We start from the raw sequence: 15,311 nt of genomic DNA, 5'->3' as shown, positions 1-15,311 counted from the left end.
AAGGAGCCTGTCCTCTCCCAGAGCCCAGGTCCGTTTGTAACCTCAAAAGCTCAGCCCAGCCCAGGCCACCCTTGCACCCTTCATTCAGATGCCCTCAAATCCCTATCTGGTGCTTGCAGATAGGAGCCTGAGGGTTTGTGGATTTCAAAAATCCATATCCTTGGGAGAAAGGGGGAGAAATGTGCTGAGATGGTGGCAGAGCCAAGCAGGTCTTGGTGCCTGGCTTTGGCACCAGCATGACATGCTGACTCCTGGGTGGCTGCCTGGTGCGTCCGGCACTGGTGGGCTCCCATCCAGCCATGCAGCCCCAGGGGGGCCTCTCTGACCATGGCAACCGCGTTCCTCCCAAGACTTGCCACAAGGGAAAGCTCCTAAGCTCTGGTTCCAAAAGCTGGCAGCCACCTCCCCTGGTTCACCTGGGGCCCGGTCAGCCCTCCTCTGGGCCAGAGCCTCCTGTCTAGGAGAGACCTGAAGAGACCTGGATGGAGGCCTGGCTTGTCCTCTCATCCCCAAGGAGGTAGCCCATAAGCCCTCACTGTGTGAAGAGGCTCAGAGAAGGGCAGCCACTTGCCCAAGATCCACAGGACGGCAGTGAGGGAAACCAGAATGACCGGGAGCAGGCTCTGCACCCAACCAAGCCTCTCCTCCCCCAGCGCTGGGCCTGCCTGGGCCTGGCCTGGGCTCCACATTGTCTGGCCAGGTGGGGCTGCTCTAATGAATCCTCAATGCCAGGCTTGCCTCAGTGCTATCTCCTGGGCCTAGGCCTGGCCATGGCTCCCCGAGCAGCCACCTGAGGTCAGCACTTGCTCTAACCTGTAGCCTGCCTCTGTCCCAGCCTGCAGGGAGCCTCCTGCCCCAGCCAAGAAGCTTTCTCTCCACTTTCTCCATGCCTCTCTGACCCTGACTCGCAAGGCAGGCTTACTGTCTTGCCTTCCCTTTCCCCATGTAGAAAACGAGGAGTAGAGTAGTAGGTAAGGGAGGAGGGTGAGGTGAGCAATGAAGGCTCTCCTGGATTCTGTGTTCCCTGCCCTGGTTCCAGCGCAGAGGTCTTCAGTAAAGTGAGGGGATTTCGGGGGAAAGAACAGGCACTGGAGCACAGTGATTGGTTCAGAGACTTAGCAGAAGGGGCTGTGGACCCAGATGTGGTGCCCGCCACAACAGAGGGTCAGGAAACTGGCTGGAGGAAGTGACCTGAGGCATGAGAACAGGGGCCAGGGGTGGGTGGGGTGGGGGATAGAGAGTATATAGCAGTTATGTGGCAGGGAGTGGGCAGTTAGATCACAGAGGGGGTAGAGATTAAGGTAAGGTAGAGAACACAGGCCAGAGTATAGAGCATCTTGTCTGAAGAACTTGGGGGTAGAGCACCACTGGGATCTTTAAGGAGATTTTAAGGAGAGTGACATGACCTCACCCCCCTCCTGCTCCCCAACAACTGGTGGTGTTTTTCTAGGTCTGGAGCTCAGGAAAGAGAATTGGGCTGGAGGATTGGGTCTTAGCAGCTTAGCTGTAGCCAAAACCATGGACGAACACACAGGAAGAGTGGCAGAGAGAGGAGAGGATGTAGCTTAGGGGTGGAGGAACAGGACCAACAGAAGACAGTAAGTATAAGGACAGTCAGGACAGTTAGCACCACAAGCCCAAGATTAAAGAGAGTGATTAGTGTCAAATGCTCCATTGGACCCTGTAGCCAATCACACAGTAGCCCCAATTCTGGTTAAAACAGGCACCTTCCCCACTGAGGCCAATATCTGCTCACCCCTAAGAGGCCAGCTAAGGTCAGTGTTGGTTCAGGAGGAACTTTGGCCTGCCCATCCCAGGGGCCCAGGGTTTCACAGCCACTGAAGCCACTTGGGGCTACTGGGAGTTGTAAGGGGTCAAACTTCCTGAGTGGAGAGACCTGACCAACCCCAAAGACAGAGCTTCCCAGCACTGGGCAGACTGATTGCAAACCAACATTCATGGGGAATACTCTTTTCCTCCCACCACATCAGTGCTTGATCCTGCCACTGAAATTCTGGCATCTTTATCCCACACATTGGGCTTGAGCAAGTGGTTTGGTACCTACTTTATTAAAGACTCACAGAGTTTTTACTTCTCAGGGTATGGAGACTGGTCAAGAAGAGACTTTTCAGAAAGTGATGTGTAGTTAGCTTGTATTTACTTAAAAAGCCCGTGTGGAGGGGACTCCTGAGAAAAGCGAGTAGTGCTCACAGAGGATTGGCTGACCCCGACCTCTCCCGGGCGCGGCCCTCTCAGAGCCGGCCCGCGTCTCTATGATGCAATATGCTGCGTTTTTCCCATCCTGGCGTCCGCTGCCCCTAGGCGGCGGACACTTCCTGGAAGGCCCGATGCCATCCCCCGCCGCGGCCCGGGTCTCCGCCAGCGTGCCCACCGCGGCCAGCCCAGCGCCGGAAGTCACTGTGGCCCGCGTCTCCGTCTCCAGTCCGACCTGGTCCAGCCACTGCAGCCCCACCGAGGCGCTGGACGCCAGGTGGGGCCCAAAGGCTGACAAGGCCGCGAGCCCCCGCGAAGGCGGGACTGCTGCCAAGCCTGCGGCCACTACCGTCACCCCGCGCCCAACTCCGGCACCCAGCCCAGTCGGCACTGGCCCCGGCGCGAGCCCCGCCACAGCCGCAGCGATGGCCCCAGCCGCAGACCTCACAGCAAGCTGAACCCACAGACGCCAATCGACACACGGTTCCCGAGAACACGGCCAGCAACCAGAAAAAGTTACAATGAAGGAAGTCATCCGCTGCGCTGCTCTCCTCTGTCCGCCTGAGGGGAGGGGCGGGTGAAGCCGCTGGGGAGGGATAGCCCGCAGATTGCGTCCAGGTCTGCCTTTGGCCGGTACAACCCTAGAACCGGCTCTCTCCACGGAGGACCTTGTTACCTGATGATTAAGGGACTACATTTCCCAGGATGCAATACGAGACCCCCGGCATCCCAGCGACCAATTATTGAGAGGGGCGTGGCGAGAGCCTGCAGACAGGGCGGCAGAGACGCCGGGATCGTGGGAGTGTCGGCCCTCCCCCGTAGCAGCAGGAGGGGCAGGCCGGTGACAGTGGAGAACGATGTTCTCTCCCTGCAGACATGCTCCTCCCACGAGCCCAGTTTAGGATCCACGACGGCAATCCAAATGTAACTAGATGCTGGGGGTGGGAAACGCGAGGTTGCTGTGCATGCCCTTGGGGGGGGGGGGGTTTTACCTGCCAGGCAGGACGCGCCGGAAGTGTAGCCGCTAAAATCTGGGACCACGTTTAGGGCAGGAAGCCTGGCTACTTGGACTGCAGGCTGAGGGTTGGATGTTTATTCATAACATTAACAGCCTATACAAGACATCTCCAGAGCAGGGCCTGTGGGTCTGAATGGACCCTTGCACCTGTCAGCAGCTCCATCTTCCAGGCCCCTGCCTGCTGCCTTCACAACCATGGGAGTTTGCTTGGGCAGACAGCACAGGTAGCATCATGGGGACAGGCTCAGTCACAGGGTGTTAGATGAAGCTCCTCTACCTGGAATGATCGGAAGTTGGCCCAGCCGCTAGTCTGTCCCTTCCCCTCCTGGGACATAATGCCTCCATGAAGTTAAGGCCACCAGGATGAAAGCAGGGTCAGAGTTTGGGAAGTGGGAAGCATGAGGTGGGGGTAAGTGGGTTTGGGAGAGAAACAGATGGGTGGGGGGAGGCTGATTAGAATAAAGACTGATGATCTTGGTTCAGCACCCCTGAGATGAGGGCAAGGTGACTGCAACAGCCAGAGTTTCCCAGAAGAGGACAGTGCTCCCGCCCCCCCCCCCCCCTTACAGGGGGGTACCTCCTTCAGCCAAGAGCCCAGTGAATCCACAGGAGGGAAGTCCCACCCAAGTGTGGAAAAGTCTCCGTGGGCCCAAGAGTTCAGGAGGTGGGGAAACTGGCCCACCCTTGGTCCTCACTTGTGGGTGTATAAGCAAGCAGGTAGTGAGCCTCCTCTTGAGTGGGAGGTCACAGCCTGGGGGATTTCACCCTTTGGACAGGAATGGGCCCAGGGAGACAGCTGGAGAAGGATTAAGGTCAGCTTCCAGGAAGCTCAGTTGAATGCTCTGGACCCTCAGGCCTCTCACAGCTGACCCTTCCTGCAGGGCAGATGCCCCTTAGGCTGTAGCTCTGTGTGGAAAAGGTGTAACTGAGCTTGCCAGATCTCACTCCCACTAGCATGCACTGGGACCCCCAAACCAACTAGATGGAGAGGGGCTGGGCCCCCAAGTTCCGGAATGGAGGGTAAGGGCCACTGAATGTGGGGAGGGGAGGGACTGGAGGCACAGCCCCCAGGGTCCATGGGTGTTCCAAAGTCCCCTGAGTTACGGGTTCAGCTGATGTAGACACGGTGGAAGTCGTGGGCACCAAAGGCTGCGTTGCACTTGGGGCACTTCCTCTGGCGGGCCTCATAGCGGCCCCGCACGCACTCGAAGCAGAAAACGTGGAAGCACTTGGTAAGGACTGCATCCTTCTTGCGGGTGTTACAGCAGGGGCAGGTCAACCGCGCCTGGGCCAGGCAAAGGCATCAGCTCGGGACAGTCCTGATGGCCCCCAGACCCCAAGCTGACAGCAGGAGGTGGTCCAGGCTAAGCCCACCACACAGCAGACTGCATCTAACTCTCACCATAACCCTGAGAGATGGGGATGGGCACTCTCCGGATGAGGAAACTGAGGCTCAGAGGCCAAGGTCTCAAAACCAGAAAGTAGCAGAATCTGGATTCTAACCCAGGCAGTGGTGGCCAGTGGGCAACATGTTCTCCCTGCCCTGCTCAAAAGCCAATAACCCAAAGGCCCAGCCGGGACTCCCCTGCCTTGGGGCTTTATCTCTTGCCGCTCTGGCCTTCTCTGGCAAAAGCCCAATCCTGGCTGAAGCTGACGATCTACCTTCTCTTCATCTGCACCTGCTGGGCATAGCAGTGCCACTAGAAATCTCCCAGCTCCACCCTCAACTGGGCCCACCCCTGGTGCTGCCCAGAGATCCTGCTGGGTCCCTGGACTCACTCTTCTCTATGAAGAGTGAAACCTCCTGAAACATCTACCGGCCACCAGGTCTCATGTCCAACTCCAGGAATTCCCTCAACTCAACATTCCCCGACATTCTTCCTCTGCCCCACTTGAAAGCCCAGGCCAGCCCACACCCCAGCATCACCTCTTCCCTTAGCTGTCAAACCATCCTTGTCAAAGTCCATCTTTTCTGGAGAAACCCTCCTCTGCCTCCCCATGGCCTCCCCCAGCTACCCCTGCCCCTTCAAGGCCAAACTGCAGGCTTCTCTTCCTTTATCATTTAAGCTTTGAGATTCCTAAGGGAAAAGAATAACCCACCCCGTATCATATCACAGACCCTCCCTGGGTGACCACAGTTCTATTTGGCTTCCACCATTACCTCTGCCTGCAGACAATCCTCCAACCTCATCATCCAGAAAGTCCTTCTGCTTCCAATGCCTTGCCAGCCTCCCAAAGGCACATTTTCAACATCCCTGAGATACAACACTGTCCACCAACACCTACTCCTTTGAGGTCTTCCTAATCCTACCATATGCCACTAGTTTCTCCAATCAGGAACCCAGGAGCTCTCAGGATCTCCCTTTCCCTCACTCCATGAATCAATCCATCCCTGAGTCCAAGCACTCCTGCCTCCTAAATATCTCCTCACCTCTTCTATTTGTCTCTAACACCCGAGGCTAGCTCCCTACCAGTTTTTGCCTCAATGACTGCAACTGCTTAAGAGATTTCTCTGCCTCTAGTCTTTACCCCCTCTAGCCCAAATCCAGCCATATAACTCTCTGGTTTAAACCCCCTTGATGTCTCCATACTACCTAGAGGATAAGCCAAGCGTCTCAACCTGACTCACCACACCCTTCAGGATCTGACACTGTTCAAGACCCTCAGCTTTCCTGCTCATCACAAAACCTACATTCTGTCTTCCAATTACAGTGTCCAGCAATCTGTGCTCCAGCACACCGCTCTCAGTGAAGGACCTCTACCTTTCCCTTTGCTGGAACCCTCTCATCTTCATTACTCACAGTCAACCCTCATTCTTCAGGTTTCCGTTGGAGGACATTCCTTCCAGGAAACCTGCTAACCCCCAGAGCTGCCGTAGGGTTAGCCATCACATCGCTCATCACTGAGAATATCGGCTGCTTCCTTCAACAGACGGTCAGTTTCAAGAAATCAAAGACTAGAGCTAGTTCCTAGCCCTCCCACACCTGGCCAGGCACTGTGCCTGGCATGAGCACATGTACATTCGTCAGCTATTTGATTCTCCACAACTAGGGCCCTGCCCACCTTTTCTATCTAACCTTATTTCTGGGGTCCCCAGGCTATCCACTATAGCCCTCGCCAACTCCCCATCTAAGACTCCTGGGTTGTTGGGGCACAACTCAGCCCCACGGCCCCACCTTGTACTCCTTGATCTCCTCCTGGAGAATTTCATCGGCATCTGCGTAAACCTCCACCTTCCTCTGCTTCTCCAACTTGCGCCGCAGTCGGGAGATGTCCTCCTGGGGCAGGAGAAGGGCTAGGCTAAGTGCAAGGGTCCTCATCTTGAACCACCCGCCCCTAGGCCACATCAGTGACCCTGAACAACCCTGTCCCTACCCCATGCACACACCTGAGCCCTCTTGAGGTTGAAGCTCTCTTTCTCGCGAGCGGCCCGGCTCTCTGCCAGGCAAGGCTGGATCTCTCGCAGCCGCGTCTGTACGTGCTCCAGCTGCACCTTTAGGTCCTCGGCCAGCTGAGCTGCTTCCACAGCCTGGGGTAGGTGGAACAGGTTAAGGGTGGGCTCGCCTGAGCCTGGCGAGTCAGGCATGTGGAGCCATGGTCTACAGATGCCTGTGTCAAACATTCCAGTGATTCCTGCTCTTGGGATCAAGTCCAGGATCTTCACTGGAGCTAGTTCTGCCTCCTGACCTCTCCACCTTCACCTCTATCTCTGCAGTTCCTGACACGCTCACTTCCTACCTGCATAACTCTCTCTCCTATCTCTGAACCTCCACAGGGCTCTTCTCTCTTCTCCCCTCAACAGCCCCAACACACAGGTTTCTTTCCAGTGGCTCCCTCAGCCCTCAGCTTACATGTCGGTTCTGGAGACAGGCTCCCCCTATTTTTCTTTCACAGCACCTTAGTTTCCTTCACAGGATTTACTGGAATCTGCAGTAACATATTTTACCTGTGGGATATCTGGCTATCTACCTCCTCAAGACTGAAGTTCCCATTTCTGGTAGGACCCTCTTATTCCAGGTTCTCTCTAGCACTCAGTGCCGGGGGTACATGGCAAGGGGATGAATTATACTGCTTTAATGAATCAATTAAATGTGGGGGGGGGGGAAGCACAGTAGGGAAAACAAACTAAAACTAACATTGATCTTAAGCCTTTCCCACGACCTAGACATTCCAGAACTTCAATTCAACTATGTGACAGGAACTAGCATCCCTACTTTACATCTAGCCAACTTAGTGCTCAAGATGCAAGTTCTAGGGATCCCTGGGTGGCTCAGTCAGTTGAGTGTCAGACTCTTGATTTTGGCTCAGGTCACGATCCCAGGGTCATGGGATCGAACCCCACATAAGGCTCCATGCTCAGCATGAAGCCCGCTTAAGATTGTCTCTCTCCCTCTGCCCCTCTCCCCTGCTCACGTGCTCTCAAAAAAAAAAAAAAAAAAGGTGTGTTCTGGAGCCAAGGAGATCCAGGCCCCAATTTCAGGTCCACTCTTTCTTGAGCAAGTCAGTTGCTCTGCCTGAGCTTCAATTTCCTAAGTTATGAAAAACAGATAAATACCATCTTACGATTGTTATAAGACCAAAATGCAACCCAGCATAGACAGGCCTTAGCACAGGAACTAGAACACAATAAGTATTGGAGACGTGAGCTGGGCCGGGAGAGGAGGTAGAGCAGGGCTTTAGCTGTGAGCCACCATCCCAGGTTGCTTTCTGCCCTCGGGCCTGGCCTCACCTTCCTTTTGTTGAGCTCCAGGGCCTGGCTGCGCAGCGTCAGCTCCTTCTCTACACCCCCGAGGCTGCCCTGCAAGGCCCGCTCTTTTTCCTCCAGCTTCTGCACGGTCAGCAGCTGGGCATCCACCTGAGGTCAGGGATGGAGACTCAGTGCTGGGGAGCTGGTGCCTCTCCAGCTCCACCCTACAGCCCAGGGCTGCCATACCTGGGACTTGAGGCCAAGAACTTGCTCGCCCAGCTCATCCTTCTCCTCCCGCAGTAGCTTGTGAATCTGGTTGGCCTTGATCCGTTCTGACATCAACTTAAAGTTGGCATCATCCTTCTCCCGTAACTGCTGTAGCAGCCTCCCATTTTGTTCCTGCATGTCCTCAAAAGCCTGACCTGTCACATCCATCTCCGACAGCAAAGCCTCTTCTTCCTGCAGCAGGTGGACAGGGACAAGATGGAAAACGGAAGATGGACACGATGATCGTGGGCAAACCACAGGAAAAAAGGACTGATCACAGAGTGATCCCAGAGCATCTGCTAGGAGTACCCATCAAGGAGTTAAGGGTATCCCAATATTCAGAAGCAGGGGACCACAAGGGGGTCATACCTGCTTGGTAGCACCCAACTTGCGCTGCAGGTGTTCGATCTGTTCCTCGGCTTGCCGAATGCGCCGCAGGGCGTCCTCATCAGCAATTTTCTTGCTCTCTCTTCGGTCCCTCTCCTCCAATTCCCGAATGCGGCCTCGTAGTTCATCGACCTACAGCCACCAGAAAGAGCGAGCTAGCTCTTCTCACTGCTTCCTGCTGACCTAGGGCCCTGCTCTAGTCAGAACCCCCCAGGGCAGCCTCTGTGTATGCCCCACAGGCCCTACCTGCCCTCACCTCAGCCTTGGCCTTGCGTTCGGCTGCCATGAGCTGCACCTTATCCCGCTGTTCCTTGGGTGCTGACTTGTACATGTCCAGCAGCAGCTTCATCTCCTTCTGGCTTTCCTGGGCCTTCCTGGAGAAACACAGGAGGAAGGCTTGGTGACTGGGGCCGGAGGCCACTTTGGCAGGGGTGGAAAGGAGACAAAAACAGGGTCTCACTTGAGCTCTGCTCGGAGACCTTTAAGGAGTTCTGACTCCTTCCTCTTGGCCTCCTCCACCTTGGCCTTCTCCCGATCAGCTCTTGAGAGAGCTGAGGCTACAGATGGGGGTCCCAGGCCAGGCCCTTCCCGCTCCCGAAGCTCCCGCTTGGGCCTGGCCTCAGGTTCTCGGCTCCGGGAGGAGGGGCCCTGGGACCCAGGAGTTAAGGCCTGGGAATCTTCCTCAGAGGGGGCCAGCTCCTCTTTCTTTGCTGAGGAAGCAGCAGTGGTGGCACCAGGCACTGAAGCCACCTCCTTTCTGCTGTCAGGGGCACTGACAGGGCCTGGCCCACCCTCTTCTTTCCCTGGGGTTGGGGCACTGAGGCCAGAGTCCTCTGGGTGGCCCAGGTTCGGAATGGAGTGGGTTGAGCCACTGGCCTGGGCCCGGAGCTGCAAAGATAAAGAACAGGGCTGAGGTGAGACAGTGCTTACTGGGGTCTAGCCAAGGCTTTTCCGAGGCATCCCCTTCCTCACCTTGCCAATCTCAGCCTGCACTTCCCGCAGCTTCCGCTTGTATCGCTGGGCATCCCCCTTTAGCTGGTGGTTGTGGTTTTGGAGGCTGCTGATCAGGTGGCGCATCTCACGGTTGATGGGCCCTGGGGAAGGGTTGGAAAGTAAGGGGTTAGACTGGCCTCTGGGCTAAGAGCCCAACTCCTCAGTGGTGGGAGAAGAGGAGCCAAAGCCATCACTCCCATTGTGAAGGAGAGGGAAACTGAGGCCCTGTACGGAGTGTGACCTTATCAAAGTAATAACCTAGGCTTAGAAGAAAACTCTCAAACCTCCTGTTTATGTTATTTCTGTTAATGTAGACTTTTGGTATTTCCAAATTTCCTTCAAAGGAGCACACGACTGTAACATTCATCGAAGTAAGTTAGTCCGATTCTTTCATATTTTTAAATAGATGTCATCTTCTGAGTTTCATTTCTCTGACCTCCCCATCCAAAACCACAATCTTCTAACACTTCATATCTTTCTCCCCTGCTTTATTTCTCTTGATATATTTGCCACTATCTAACATACACCTTCTATTTTTTACTTTGTTGTCTTTCCCCACTACGCTACTAGGCCACAATAGCAAAGATGCTTTGAATTTTGTTTACTAATATAATCCCAAAGCCTGGAAGAGAGCCAGATTTAATACATCCACAAATGAACGAATACCTCCAAGAGAGAGACACTGTAAGGCCAGAGAACCACAGACAGGGCCAACAGCTCATGTTCTGGCTGTGCCTGCTCCATCAGCCACCTCAGCTGGTTGTGACCCTCACTGTGCCCTTGAGCCAGGTGCTATGATCCCTGTTTTGGCCAGGGACAGGAGGCTCTGCAAAAGGAAGGGGCTTAACCCCTTGCATCTGGATAAGCAGTAGCCCGCCACCAGGGACCAGCAATCCCAGATAAGGCCCCACCTCCACCCCGTCTTCACCACATACCCGCCTGCTCGTTGGCCGCCAGGTTCTGTTCAAACTCGATGCGCAGCATCTCGTACTCCTTGCGTACCTGGGCCAGCGTGTCCTCCAGCTGGATAACTTCTGTGCGCAGCTTCTTCTGTAGCCCCAGCTCATCGCTCTGTAGGTTGAGGTGTTAAGGACCCACACAACCCTTTATCCCCTGGCAAACCCCTCTCTTCTTCCCCCCGCACCTCAGGCCTCAGTGGCTTAGGAAGAATTTATTCCCAAGGGATCCCTGGTAGCACACAAGGCCTCCAAAGGCCCTGACCCTAAGGTCTGTTCCAGGGCCATACCTCCATGTGCTCAATGTGTCTCAGGTGGGAATTCTTGGTAGCCAGCAGCAGCCCCCGGGCCTCATCAAGCTGGGTCTTCACTTGCAGAGACTCATTATAGAGCAGTGAGAACTGAGCCTGCAACATCCGGTACTCCCCTGTTTCCCGCACCACCTCCTCAGGAAGGCTCCGCAGGGCTACCTAGGAGCAAGGTGCCCAAAAGTGATCAGCAGGAGGATTCAGGGCCCAGCAACTACCTGGCAGGCTCAGGCCCTACCAGGCCTAAATACAGCCCACCTTGAGGCGCTCATTGGTCCGCACAGCCCCCTGAAGCTCGGCCTGTAGCTTCTCCAGCTCTGCCATCCGGCTGTTGGCCAATTCCTGGTTTTCTTCCAACTCTGCATTCAGCATCTCAAACTGTGGAGCGGGAGGGACTATGGCAGGTAGGGCCAGGCCAGAATGCATGCTTCCCTCCCATCCCCACCACACGGGGACAATGATGGATTCTGAAGCCCTAAGGACAGGCCAAACCCAAGCACTTTCCTAAGGGCTCCCAGGTAAGTGGGAGAAAATACTGCACGGTTAGTGCTGGCAACCAAGGCTGACAGGGAGTCAGGGAAGACTTCCTGAAACACCTGAAGAAAAAGCTGAAATAAAGAGTTCACAGGAAACAGTGACCCTCACAGGACCACAAAATAGTGCAACGACCAAGAACTCATAGAGCCCGCTCAGTGAGGCCCTTCTTCAGCTACCCAGCTAAGAACGCCAGTCAGCTCCAACATATTTCCATTGGTCTCTTTTCTATGCTTTTTCTTTGAGGCACTTATCGCCACCTTATGTACTACGTACTTATTTGCTCCCTCAACCAGAGCCCAAACTCCAAAAAAACCTCTGATTTCTGTCTATATTGTCCTCTGATATGCCTGCTTCCTAGCAGTCTCTACCATTTAGCATTCAACAGTATTTACTGAATATGTAAACGAATGAGACCAAGCAGCATGAGTACAGGCAAGGGCCTCAGAGACCATGTGGGTGGTCTGTCCTTAATTCTGAGGGAACGTTCATGGGTAAGGTAGATAAAAGGTTATGGGAGGGGCTGCCAAGAATGGCGGCTGCTCACCTTCTGCATGCTGAGTGTGATCTGGCCCCCCTGGAAACCTGAGGAGCTCCCAGACACATAGTAGCCAGAGTTGAGCTGTGGAGAGACAGATAGATGGGAGTGGAGGAGAGAAGCAAGACTCCAAGTATTTAGCCCTGGCTCCATCTGACCCAGCACCCTAGCCCCACCTGCTCCAAGGCCTCCGCCAGGTGCTTATTGAGCTTCTGCTCACGCTTGCGCAGCTTCTCGATGTCCCACTGCAGGTCCTCCACCGTCGTCTCCATCTCTAGCACCTTGGTCTCTGCTGACGTCACTTTATCCTGGAGCTCAGAATACTAGACAATGATAGGGAAGACGCTTAGAGCAAGGGACTTGGCTCCCTGAGATCCTGGGTGCCCATCTAACCCAAATCCTGCCCCGGTTTTAATCCCACCTCCAATGAGATGCGGTGGTGCTTCTCCTGTAGCTGGGTGGCCAAGTCCTGCAGTCGCCGGTTCTCACGACCCAGCTCCCGGGTGCGCGCCCGAGCCACCTCACTGGGGGGCTCGCTGTCCCCTGGGAAGGCAGGGCTCGGGTAAGAGCGAAGTCCAAGGCAATGGGGCAAAGTACTAACTCATTCTGTGAGTGCCCATGTGATCCACCAGCTGTCTTGCCAATCTCTCATGACAAAGCCAGGAGTCTTTATCCCCACTGTACAAAGGAGGAAACCAGCTCAGAGAAGAGAGCCATTTACTGAGAACGCCCAGGCTAGAACAACAGGACTAGGGCTGGGAGAAGCCTGTCAACCTGCAAAGCCAAGGCACTTGCTACTATGCCTTGCGGATCAACAATTGCCACCAAAATTTGCGCAAAGTGTTCCAAAGAGGTCTCCAGCTGGAAGGCAGGGGCCCCATAAGCATCGACAACTCCTCCCACCCATCTCTCTAGAGTTCAACCCCAGGAATCAGAGCCAGGGCCCCATCTACAACCGACCCCTTTCCCTGAGAACGTGGCTGATTTATTCCTTGGAGAATTATGGCTGCCTCTGGGCTTGGGGCATTGAGGGGATATAATCAAGATGCAAATGGGGGTAGACACCCATGCGATGGGGAAGGAAGAACCAACCTCGGCTATATACTCGCTGACAGAGTTCCTCCACCCGGCGTTGTAGGCGGTCTGAGGCCTCTACGACCCGGGACACAGCTGCCTTGGAGAACTCCATCTGGCCCTGCAGCTGGAGCTCCACCTCCTCACTGCTGCTGGCGCCCAGTGCTACCACAAAAGCCAAGGCTGGCTCACTGAGAGGGGGCCGCGGCTGCACCGGCAGAGGCTCTGCGAGGGATGGACAGACCTTTGTGAGGATAACAGCAGCAATTACCACCACTCCATACGATGTTCCAGCCCGAGCCCTTCACTCTACGGCTCACTGAATTGACACACGCAATGCCTGTAATACACTGGTATCCCCATCCTCAAAGTGATACAACTTTATTTCAGAGAGATAACTTACTCAAGACCACAGAGCTCCCAAATCACTCTTCAGGGAAGCCTTCTCCATCTAAATTAGAACCACACACATGTGTGCATACACTGATTCCCTCTCAAGGGCCCCTGTACTTTTTACTCATGGCTTAAAATCACTTCCTCCCTGAGGTCAGGGCCAACGTTTCTTCCTGTCTTTGTTTCTTCTGAGGCTGTACCAGTACTCAATGATAATAGTTTTCAACTAAATGAGTGTCAAACATGACACACACTATGAACCAAGTCACTCAGATTCCAAAGCCCGGGGCCTGGGGTCTTATCCACTGCACTTTTGCCACCCAAACATGAAATCAGGTGTGTGTGTGTGTGTGTGTGTGTGTGTGTGCACGAGTGAGAAGACAGGCGGGAAATTCGAGAGACTAATATAAAAGTCCCCTCCATTCCAGGACCTTTCTTAGCTTAACTAAGCTCCCCAGATCCTAGGGCTCCGGTCCTACCCCTCAGCTCCGATGTCCCTGGCTCTGTGACAGGGGTCTCATCACGTGTCAGTCCCTCCTGGGTCCCAGGCGCCTCTGTCCCGGAAGACAGCTCCCCCTGGCTCTCATGGTGTCGGAGAAGGGCTTCCACGGTTTCATCCAGCTGAAGGGAGAAAGCACCAAAGATGTTACAAATCCCTCAGGTGCTTCCCAGCATGATACCCCTTTTCCCAGCAGAGGAGTCTGAGGATTGGCAGCAGGATCAAGGCCAGGTCTTGGAAAGCAGAGGGGCGTCCACCTGGGCCCAGTAGCGATTGACAATGAGAAGTGTGGCATCATCTGTGGCCTGCCGCTTCTCCAGCTTCTCAATTCGTTCTCGGAGTTCATCTTCACAAGCCTGTCGCTGTTCCAACCGCTCTGCTAGTTTCTTGTTCTTGAACTGCAGAACCTTCAGGTCCATCTCCTCCTACCAAGGAAAACAAAGGGGCCAAGGAGAGGGTCAAGCAGGGCCAAAGAAACCAATCACAGAGAGAAACAAAGGACAGCAACTGGAATGGAGAAGAGAAAATCCCCAGACTAACCGCTAACAGGATTTAAAGAGGCTCAGACACCCACAGAGAAAGCATCTTGGTTGTGAGTTCTGCTACTACCTCTTTCTAACTCTCAAGTCTTTGACAAGTCATATGCCCCCTGGGAACATGTTTCCCTTATCTGTAAAAGGAAGGCAAAAATCGTGTCCTCCGTTTCCTTCAACAATGTGTTCTGTAAAGTGAACCGTGCCAAGCTTGGGCAACTGGGAGTAAAATTCTGGACGATTTGGACGGAGAACAAAGATGGGAGTCTGGCAAGTTGTGAGGACTGGGGCAGGAGCCACGAACCGTGGAAGAGATGCCCCCAAGACGAATGGGCTCTATGAGCGTGGTTGTGGTCTTCTCTTCACGGCTCAGCTTCTTCTCTGGGGGCCCTGAGCCCCCGTCGCCGGCGGCGCGTTTGTTGCCGGGTGCAGACATGGCCGCGGAGACGAGGAGCGGCGCAGGGTCTCCCGAGGGACGTCGGGCAGGCGTGGGTGGCACTTCTGTCACCTGCAGAAGACAGAGAGCATAGATGTGGAGGCTGCCAGCGCTCCGCAGCCCCAAGCACCCCCGCACACACCTGCTGGATCTCGCCCCCGCCAGCCCCGGGCCCCTCACCTGCAGCAGGATCAGCCTAGCGCCATCTTGGACTTCACCGGACGTCACCGGCCTCTTCAGCCCAGAGCGCAAGCGCCGCAGGCAATGCCGGATGTGGCGAAACTTCATTTCCTGTTTCTATTGGTCGCGTTTTGTCCCACCTCTAGGGTCCCGTTTGGTTTCTTTCTGAACACCTCCTCTTTCTCTCGGCGATTGGCCAGTAAACAGTTCCCGTGGCAACTGACACCGCACTTACATTCCCTAGTCCTAAGGGCATCGCCTGCCTCAGGTCAGCCACTTTGAAGGGAGGGCGCG

General features: G+C 54.9%; 1 protein-coding gene across 1 annotated transcript; it reads right to left on the bottom strand.

The window, feature by feature from the left end:
• Positions 1-3,285: 3,285 nt before the first annotated feature.
• On the bottom strand, positions 3,286-15,270 carry RNF40 (ring finger protein 40). The gene is made up of 20 exons (XM_015076867.3): positions 15,018-15,270; positions 14,706-14,909; positions 14,126-14,293; positions 13,849-13,990; positions 12,995-13,201; positions 12,324-12,445; positions 12,079-12,225; positions 11,912-11,986; positions 11,089-11,208; positions 10,813-10,992; positions 10,502-10,637; positions 9,546-9,667; positions 9,034-9,461; positions 8,830-8,947; positions 8,556-8,705; positions 8,166-8,378; positions 7,962-8,087; positions 6,621-6,761; positions 6,409-6,510; positions 3,286-4,517 (listed from the first exon to the last, which is right to left on the bottom strand). Exons 1-20 carry the CDS (start codon positions 15,123-15,125, stop codon positions 4,341-4,343), a joined length of 3,186 nt encoding a protein of 1,061 aa, XP_014932353.1. The 5' UTR covers positions 15,126-15,270; the 3' UTR covers positions 3,286-4,340.
• Positions 15,271-15,311: the final 41 nt, after the last annotated feature.

The sequence above is a fragment of the Acinonyx jubatus genome, chromosome E3, assembly GCF_027475565.1.
Source record: "Acinonyx jubatus isolate Ajub_Pintada_27869175 chromosome E3, VMU_Ajub_asm_v1.0, whole genome shotgun sequence".
Classification (NCBI taxonomy): domain Eukaryota; kingdom Metazoa; phylum Chordata; class Mammalia; order Carnivora; family Felidae; genus Acinonyx; species Acinonyx jubatus.
This window is presented reverse-complemented; position numbering and strand designations above follow the sequence as displayed.